The sequence below is a fragment of the Corticium candelabrum genome, chromosome 18, assembly GCF_963422355.1.
Source record: "Corticium candelabrum chromosome 18, ooCorCand1.1, whole genome shotgun sequence".
NCBI lineage: Eukaryota > Metazoa > Porifera > Homoscleromorpha > Homosclerophorida > Plakinidae > Corticium > Corticium candelabrum.
The window spans coordinates 4,365,920-4,375,919 of NC_085102.1; the positions used below are offsets into that span (position 1 = coordinate 4,365,920).

At 43.9% G+C, this 10,000-nt stretch overlaps 2 protein-coding genes across 2 annotated transcripts in view; both read left to right on the forward strand.

Annotated features, from left to right (window-relative positions):
- The window catches only part of LOC134193556 (electrogenic sodium bicarbonate cotransporter 1-like), a 13,323-nt gene extending 11,836 nt beyond the window's left edge, over positions 1–1,487 (forward strand). The window contains exons 13-15 of the mRNA XM_062662381.1: positions 1–45; positions 672–797; positions 987–1,487. The exon at positions 1–45 is cut by the window's left edge and continues 129 nt beyond it. Coding sequence (XP_062518365.1) covers positions 1–45; positions 672–797; positions 987–1,238 — 423 coding nt within the window. The 3' untranslated portion in view covers positions 1,239–1,487. The remainder of the gene's footprint in view (positions 46–671; positions 798–986) is intronic.
- Positions 1,488–1,537: 50 nt separating this feature from the next.
- Positions 1,538–10,000, forward strand: part of LOC134193558 (dnaJ homolog subfamily C member 10-like) — a 12,342-nt gene continuing 3,879 nt past the window's right edge. Inside the window, exons 1-9 of the mRNA XM_062662383.1 lie at positions 1,538–1,705; positions 1,766–1,826; positions 1,889–1,993; positions 2,055–2,105; positions 2,193–2,278; positions 2,335–2,460; positions 5,328–5,487; positions 6,335–6,378; positions 6,741–6,854. Of these exons, the coding sequence (XP_062518367.1) occupies positions 1,553–1,705; positions 1,766–1,826; positions 1,889–1,993; positions 2,055–2,105; positions 2,193–2,278; positions 2,335–2,460; positions 5,328–5,487; positions 6,335–6,378; positions 6,741–6,854 (900 nt within the window). The 5' untranslated portion in view covers positions 1,538–1,552. The remainder of the gene's footprint in view (positions 1,706–1,765; positions 1,827–1,888; positions 1,994–2,054; positions 2,106–2,192; positions 2,279–2,334; positions 2,461–5,327; positions 5,488–6,334; positions 6,379–6,740; positions 6,855–10,000) is intronic.

The following is a 10,000-nucleotide window of genomic DNA, read 5'->3' on the forward strand; positions in this document are numbered from 1 at the left end:
TGTGTGGTCAAGCTCACGCCGGCCGCGATTGTGTTGCCAGTGTTGGTGAGTTGTCTGTCTGTGTGTGTGTGTGTGTGTGTGTGTGTGTGTGTGTGTGTGTGTGTCTGTCTGTCTGTCTGTCTGTCTGTCTGTTTGTGTTTCTGTCTGTCTGTGTTTCTGTCTGTCTGTTTGTGTTTTTGTCTGTTTGTGTGTCTGTCTGTCTGTTTGTGTGTCTGTCTGTCTGTCTGTGTGTCTGTCTGTCTGTCTGTGTGTCTGTCTGTCTGTGTGTTGATCTGTTTGTCTGTCTGTCTGTCTGTGTGTGGTCTATTTGTTTGTCTCTCTGTTTGTCTGCTTGTCTGTTTGTGTGTCTGTCTTTCTGTCTGTCTGTCTGTTTGTTTGAGTGTCTGTCTGTTTGTTTGTCTGTGTGTCTGTCTTTCTGTTTGTGTGTCTGTCTGTTTGTCTGCTTGTCTGTTTGTTTGTCTGTCTTTCTGTCTGTCTGTCTGTTTGTGTGTCTGTCTGTCTGTTTGTTTGTCTGTGTGTCTGTCTTTCTGTTTGTGTGTCTGTCTGTTTGTGTTTGGTCTGTTTGCTTGTCTGTCTGTCTGTCTGTCTGTCTGTTTATTGTTTGTATATCTGTCTGTGTGTCTATCTGTTTGTCTGTTTGTCTATATATCTAGCATTACATTGTCTTACAGGTACTCAGTCTTGTGTTGGTGAGGAGGCTGATGAACTTTCTATTCCACAAAGAAGACTTAGAAATACTAGATGATCAACTACCCGAATTCATCAAGAGAAAACATGCAGACGAAAAGAAACGAAAGGTACACCCAATATTGTCAATAAATAATTTATATCAATAAATAAATATTTATATCAATAAATAATATCACACCCACAATCTGTATACAGGCATCCTCACTTGCATGTCTGAATGCAGCAGTTCAAGTTTATCGTGTCTATGACTTCTTGCTTATTTATATCAACCAACTTTTTGTTGCTTTGATATTCAGGCTAAAGGTCGCAACATGTCTCACACTCAACTTGTTCCTACTGCTGCCAGCAATGCAAGCATTCAAATCAACATTTCAGCCGAAGTCGATCAGTGTTCTGTATGGAAGCATCTGAACGACGAAACAACCGTGAGGAATAGAAAGCGGCAGCAAGAGAATGGTCCCGGGCCGCCGGTTATTGAAGAAGTTACAGAAACACCGACAATTGTGATTGAGCCTTCAGTTTCGACTTACCACGAATCTTCAGTTTAATTAATTAGTATGTATAATTATTGAGTATTGTGTAGGATTGGTTTTTCTTACGAATTAATTCATTAGTGAACGTATATTGTACTTTAGTGTTTATTTTGGCTAGTAGGCCGAGTGTCTGGTAATTGAAAAATATTTAGTGGGTGTAATTGATATTAATGAAATATGCTTCGGTGAGAAAACTAAACGTTTGTATGTTTTTTAGTGTAATTGTAAGGTTTACTGCCCGAATTTCAACTGAATTGTGCCAGTTAGTTGTTAACAAGTCGCGAACGTTGGTGCGTTTGAGGAATCCGAGGCTAGCGCGCGCTATAGTAATGAAGGCTGCGGTTCTCTTCCTTCTGTTCTTCGTCCACGTTGCGTGTGAAGACTACTACGACTTACTAGGTATTAAAAGAGATGCCGGAGATCGAGACATTCGTCGTGCGTTCAAGAAAATCGCGTTAAAACGTCATCCTGACAAAAACAAGGTAAACAACGCGCCAACCAGCACCACAACAAGACAATCAAGTATCCAACCTCATGTGTAGGACGATCCTAATGCGCACGAAAACTTCCTCAAGATAACTAGAGCATACGAGGTCTTGAAAGGTCAGTACACGTCAATACACCTGTAACCGGAAATAGAACTAGGTTCCCGTATGTCACAAAAGATGAAGAATTGAGGAAGAAATACGACACGTACGGTGAGGAGGGACTCAAAGAAGACCATTTCGGAGGACACTATCAAAGTTGGAAATTTTATCAGGAAGAATTCGGTGAGAAAATATTTTTTGTGTCAGACGGTATTGTATATGCGAGACACTTCCAATTGTACAGGCATTTATGATGAAGACCCTGAGATTATTACTCTGAGCAAGAGCGACTTTGGTACGCTGTCAAGCTCAAAGTTGTGACGTGGCATTTAGACCACGTGTTTTACCACGTGTTGTACCACGTGTTTTATCACGTGTTTAGATCAGTCGGTGGTGAACTCCGGTGATCTCTGGTTTGTCAATTTCTATTCGCCAAACTGTCATCACTGCCATAATTTGGCGCCAACGGTTTGGTTGTGTGGTATCGGTCAATCTTTGGTGAGATTGGGATTTTTGTGTTTTAGTGGCGAGAGGTGGCAAGAGAGTTACAAGGTGTTGTTCGTATTGGAGCGGTAAACTGTGGAGAAGACTGGGTTTTGTGCAATCAGCAAGGCATTCACAGTTTTCCGTCGCTGTTGATATTTCCCAAGGTTAGACAGACAGACAGACACATAGACAGACGCAACAGATAGACACATGGACAGACAGACAGACAGGCAGACACAACAGATAGACACATAGACAGACAGACATCACAGACATACAAACAGACAGACACATAGACAGATGCAACAGATAGACACATGAACAGACAGACATCACGCAGACATACAAACAGGCAGACAACAGACAGACACATAGACAGACGCAACAGATAGACACATGGACAGACAAACAGACACACAGACAGACGCAACAGATAGACACATAGACAGACAGACAGACAGACAGACAGACGCAACAGATAGACACATAGACAGACATACAAACAGGCAGACAACAGACAGACACATAGACAGACACATAGACAGGTGCAACAGATAGACACATGGACGGACAGACAGACACACAGACAGATGCAACAGATAGACACATAAAGAGACAGACAGACACACAGACAGACAGATGCAACAGATAGACACATAGACAGACAGACAGGCAGTCACAATAGATAGACACATAGACAGACAGACAGACATCACACAGACATACAAACAGGCAGACAACAGACAGACACATAGACAGACGCAACAGATAGACACATGGACAGACAGACAGACAGGCAGACACAACAGATAGACACATAGACAGACAGACATCACAGACATACAAACAGACAGACACATAGACAGATGCAACAGATAGACACATGGACAGACAGACATCACACAGACATACAAACAGGCAGACAACAGACAGACACATAGACAGACGCAACAGATAGACACATGGACAGACAAACAGACACACAGACAGACGCAACAGATAGACACATAGACAGACAGACAGACAGACAGACAGACGCAACAGATAGACACATAGACAGACATACAAACAGGCAGACAACAGACAGACACATAGACAGACACATAGACAGGTGCAACAGATAGACACATGGACGGACAGACAGACACACAGACAGATGCAACAGATAGACACATAAAGAGACAGACAGACACATAGACAGACAGATGCAACAGATAGACACATAGACAGACAGACAGGCAGTCACAATAGATAGACACATAGACAGACAGACATCACACAGACATACAAACAGGCAGACAACAGACAGACACATAGACAGACGCAACAGATAGACACATAGACAGACAGACAGACAGACAGGCAGACACAACAGATAGACACATAGACAGACAGACATCACACAGACATACAAACAGGCAGACACATAGACAGGTGCAACAGATAGACACATGGACGGACAGACAGACACACAGACATACAAACAGGCAGACACATAGACAGTTGCAACAGATAGACACATGGACGGACAGACAGACACACAGACAGATGCAACAGATAGCAGTGTTCTCCCCGGAATATCTCAAAGGCGTGGCGGTGTAGGCGTGGCTAAACGGAACGCACTTGTGGGCGTGGTTGTTTTAAACGTGGGCGTGGCCATCTGAGTGACGTTGGCTGGCTTTGTGGTGCAGTGCTAGAGCAACTTAGGGTGCTTGTGTTTGGTCTAAAACGTTAGCTGTACAAAATTTCTATGCGTGGACAGAGTACAACACAAGCAAGCTATCACTAGCCTTCTAGATAGCGCCCCACTTCTCATCCGGGCTACTTTCTAATCTGCATACATGCCGAAAACTTGCGCCTCCCAATATATTCCAAGCCAATACAAATCACAAAATCGATTGTAATAGCTTTCGTTAGTAACGTAGCACTAGTAGACAAGTTCACTCAGCAGTCGGTGACAATTTTCCATGCCGATGTCGACGCTAGTGGACGTCCGCAGCGTATCGGCAAGCTCGCGGAGATCTACAAGATTTTCGAAACTGTGACCGTGTCTACACTAACCTGAGCAATGCTTTCGCTAACTTTGGGTTTGGGCCGATGCCGTTCAAGTGCGTTTTGGCGTCTGTAATCAGTGCATTGTATTACATCCTGTGTAGGGTAACGCCTCCTAGATCGGCTTCTGTAGACATTTTAGGTGCCTAAAACACCACTAGAAGAACGAGAAATTGGGCTATCACTTTAACAACACAATTCGACGCATTGATGTACTTTGTCTTGCGACTTTGTATTCTCTCAACGCACCAATAACGACTGCACGGCACAAACGGCTGCCGAGGGCGTGACGCACATACTAATTGGAATGTGGGCGAATACGCCACCAAATGACGTCGGATCAGATTCGAAACGACGTCATAAGTATATTTTGGAATTAGCGATCTCTATGACGTTGCTTTTGGACTTTCCACAACAACAACAGGTGTTTTGGTCGTATAAACAAGAACCCAAACCACTGGTCTCCCATTTCTTGCCTAACACATAGATAGTAAGGCGTGACAGACATAAGTCAAGGCGTGGCGGGAATAAGCCAAGGCATGGCGGCGTTAGTTAAGGGATGGCGGGATTGGGCGTGTCCTTGTAAAATTTAGTCAAGGCATGGCGGCCCGCCATGTCTTGAGATGCCTGGGGAGAACACTGGATAGACACATAGACAGACAGAGAGACAGACAGAGAGACAGACATGAAAGATGCGCATGCGCATGCACACATAGTGACACGCACACACAGTGACACACACACACACACACACACACACACACACACACACACACACACACACACACACACAGTGACACACACACACACACACACACACACACACACACACACACACACACACACACACACAGTGACACACACACACACACACACACACACACACACACACACACACACACACACACACACACACACACACACAAGTACGTAGGACTGTGAGATCAAACAGTCAGTTTCATACTTTGATTGTATGCAGAGAGAGAAGTATCGTGGTGAACGGTCAAAGAAAGCGTTAGTCAGACACGCACTTGAGTTTGTCTCAGCTGTCGTCCACGATCTAAGTGAAACAAACTTTGACGAGAAGGTCACCGGAAGTCCAAAATGGTTATTACATTTCTGTTCATCAGATGCAGGAGGTGAGATGTTGACTCAATAAAAATACTGTAGGAATGCAAAACAAGCGAGGAGACTGACCGGTTGACTGACAGAGATTATGCATTGATGATGAATCTTGACGTACAGAAATTATGTTACTTGACATGAGGTATGACAGACAGACAGACAAACGACAGACAGACGGACGGACAGAGAGACAATAGACAGACAGACAGACAGACAATACACGGACAGACAGACAGATAGACAGATGACAGACAGACTGACAGACGAACAGACAGACAATACACTGACAGGCAGACAACAAACAGACAGATGACAGGCAGACAGACAGATGACAGACAGACAGACAGATGACAGACGGACAGACAGATGACAGACGGACAGACAGACAAAGAGACAGACAGACAAACAAACAGACAGACAGACAACAGACAGATAGACAGATGACAGACAGATAGACAGACTGACAGATAGACAGTCAACAGACAGATAGACAGACGACAGACAGATAGACAGACTGACAGACGACAGACAGACTGACAGACAATACACCGACAGGCAGACAACAGACAGACTGACTGACAGACAACAAACAGACAGACAGATGACAGGCAGACAGACAGATGACAGGCAGACAGATAAACAGACAGATGACAGGCAGACAGATAAACAGACAGATGACAGATGGACAGACAAATGACGGACGGACAGAGACAAAGATACAGACAGACAGACAGACAACAGACAGATAGACAGATAGACAGACAACAGACAGACAACAGACAGACTATTGAGTTAAACAATTACATAAAACTAAGCAAGACGTCTAGAAACAAGTGTGCGAAGGATGGCTGTTGTTTCTAGATTGTCTTTCATCAATGAACAGAATCAAGTTGGCTGCTGGATTGGTTAGTATGGTCAGCTGTGATTAATATGTCTGTCTATCTATCTATCTGTCTGTCTGTCTGTCTGTCTGTCTGTCTGTCTGTCTGTCTGTCTGTCCATTCATCCATCTGTTTGTCTCTCTGTCTCTCTATCTGTGTGTTTGTCTGTCCATCTGTTTGTCTGTCTGTCTGTCTGTCTGTCTGTCTGTCTGTCTGTCTGTCTGTCCATTCATCCATTTGTGTCTCTCTGTCTCTTTATCTGTGTGTCTGTCTGTCTGTCTGTCTGTTTGTCTGTCTGTCTGTCTGTCTGTCTGTCTGCTCTTGTGTCTCTCTGTCTATCTGTCTTTATTTCTTGATCGCTGTTGCTAGAGTCGTCATTGTGTTAGGACAAGATATACAATGTTGGAGTCATTGATTGCATGTATCAAGCATCACTATGCAAGAGATTAGGACACACGACAGGAACAGTGCCATACACGCCGCAGTCACAAGAAACAATGGTACGTATGTCTGTTTGTCTGTCTGTCTGTTTGCTGTCTGTCTGTCCGTTCGTTTTGCTATCTTGTCCCATCTGTCTGTCCGTTTGCTGTCTCTCTGTCTGTTTGTCTATCTGTTTTTCTGTCCGTTTTTCTGTCTGTTTATGTGTCTGTCCATCCGTCTATCTGTCTGTCTGTTTGCTGTCTGTCCAGACAAATACAATCGGTTGTTTAGTAGACCAAACAGTGGATAAAGCTGTGGGGTTCTTGGTGGGTACTACTAAACCCAAAAATTTATGGGCATGGTTGCTCATCTAGTCTTGTTCAGTCTAATAGAGTGATTTCATTTACATAATTATATGTTGTTAATTATTTAATTAAAACATCGATATTAATTTTAAACAACGTAATTTCTATTTTAACCCCCCCTAAATGTTTCCCCTGGTTACTCCACTGGACCAAATTCTTATTAATCATTCCATTTGTACACACTGAGTAAGAAGCAGGTACCATGCAGGACCATAGGAGCCGGTCCAGACCACTAGGGTGCATGAACTTTACCAGAGGCCTAATTCAGAGCTGTAGGAACCATGCAGTCTGATCAGTTCGGTTTGGCTGGGTTATCTTTCGGACAGTCGACGATTGCTCGAATCTTCCGATTGAGAATATAGGTGATTAATAGCTAATATATTTATAGTTGAAACTAAAGTAAATTATAGACAGACAGACAGGCAGACGGACGGACAGACAGACAGACAGCAAAAGACAGACATACAGACAGCAAACGGACACACAGACAGACAGACAGCAAACAGACAGATGGACGATGGACAGACAGACAGACAGACAGCAAAAGACAGACAGGCAGATGGACAGACAGACAGACAGCAAACGGACACACAGACAGACAGACAGCAAACAGACACACAGACAGACAGACAGCAAATGGAGAGACAGATAGACGGCAAATGGACAGACAGACAGACAGACAGCTAAAGACAGACAGACAGCAAAAGACAGACAGACAGACAGACAGACAGCAAACGGACACACAGACAGACAGACAGACAGCAAAAGACAGACAGACAGACAGACAGACAGCAAACGGACACACAGACAGACAGACAGACTGCAAACAGACAGACAGACAGCAAACAGACAGACAGACAGACAGCAAAAGACAGACAGACAGGCAGATGGACAGACAGACAGACAGCAAACGGACACACAGACAGACAGACAGACGGCAAATGGACAGACAGACAGACAGCAAAAGACAGACAGACAGACAGCAAACGGACGCGCAGACAGACAGACAGCAAACAGATAGACAGACAGATGGACGACGGACAGACAGACAGATGGACGACGGACAGACAGACAGACAGCAGAAGACAGGCAGACAGCAAAAGACAGACAGACAGGCAGACGGACGGACAGATGGACAGACAGACAGACAGACAGCAAACGGACACACAGACAGACAGACAGCAAATGGAGAGACAGACAGACAGCAAATGGAGAGACAGACAGACAGACAGATGGATGACAGACAGACAGACAGAGAGACAGCAAACGGACACACAGACAGACAGACAGCAAACGGACACACAGACAGACAGACAGCAAACGGACACACAGACAGACAGACAGACAAATAATTTTTTTGTCATACATATTCTACTTGTACATATGCTAGGATTTTTGAATACAAACCAGACAGACAGACAGACAGACGGACGGATGGACAGACTGACTGACAGACAGACAGCAAACAGACAGACAGACAGCAAACGGATAGACAGACAGACAGATAGACAGACAGCAAACAGGCAGACAGAAAGACAGACAGCAAACAGGCAGACAGACAGACTTAAAAGTCATGCACACTAGCTCCAGAGATATGCACAATGCTACTTGGCAATAATATCTATCTAATACACACTTACTAAGCTTCCTATCTGACAGCAAATTTCTGACAAAAGTTTTATTATTTAGTGACTCCACGTAGTCTCTCCGATTTCAAGTTTTCAAACGACGGTCCTCCCATTCTATCATGTGAGTGTCACGACTTGTGGCATCCCATCACTGGCCACACCCACACCAGTGATATAGGCACATGTACTGTAACACTTGTCATGCACACTACAATACCAAGAATGATACCCTACTGCTTGTAATGCCTTCGGAAACTCCAAAAATAATTTCAAATTTTCTTACGAAACAAACTTTTTTGAGATCTCGATGTGCACTGTTAGCCATTTTTCAATTTAATTATTTGTTTATTTGTTTTTTCAAACTGATTTAATTCAATGGTGTAGATTATTAGACACACCAGCTAGTATGCTGGAAGACTGCTCTCGTGGCGCTATCATTAGGCCACACCCTTTAGCGCGCGTTAGACCAAACCACTTGAAATGTTTCCTACCGGCCTGCTGGCATATAACCGCTTTTTGTAGCCACTGTGCTTATTGAGCTATGAGCCTAGAAGAAAAGGGACTTTGTAAAAGTCACGAGACTTGGCGAGTAGCGTACTCTAAACGTATAGGGCTAAACCGACTTAAGGTCTGAGGACTATGTGTCTGGCTGGTTATGTCTGTCACGCTACAGGAATGTGCCACGCCTCCTTAGTGTGGCCCAATCACGAAGCATTAATTTCTTTATGTCGTACGTGCCAGAAACAATAGACGAACAGTCAATCGTACGCGCGAAACTTTCATGAGAGAGTTTTCTCACCAGAACAGTGTAATTCGTGTTTGTGATTGCTAGGACCTGTCGGACATAAACAACAGAACTCATCTGTCTGCAACTACTGACCCAAAATCGATCGCTTTCTTGGTTTTACGATAGTTATATGGGAATCTAGCATTACGTAACCAGTAGAGATTTTAAGTCCCGTATACGATGACTGTAATTACTTACGACTACAGACTATTTACAGACTTTGCGGCCACGCGAAACGACAGTCGCTATGTAGGATTTTAAATACATTTTACAAGTAGCACGTCTAGAAAGAAAATAGCGCGTATATTCATAATTCTTCGCGACAATTACTCCTCCTAGCTTACGTGGTGTTCAGGACTTTGAAGGCTCATAGCTGTAGAAGCGACGGTGTAAACACAGCTTCAATTACTAGTTATTATTCAGCATGCGAAATTTGATTGTTTGTT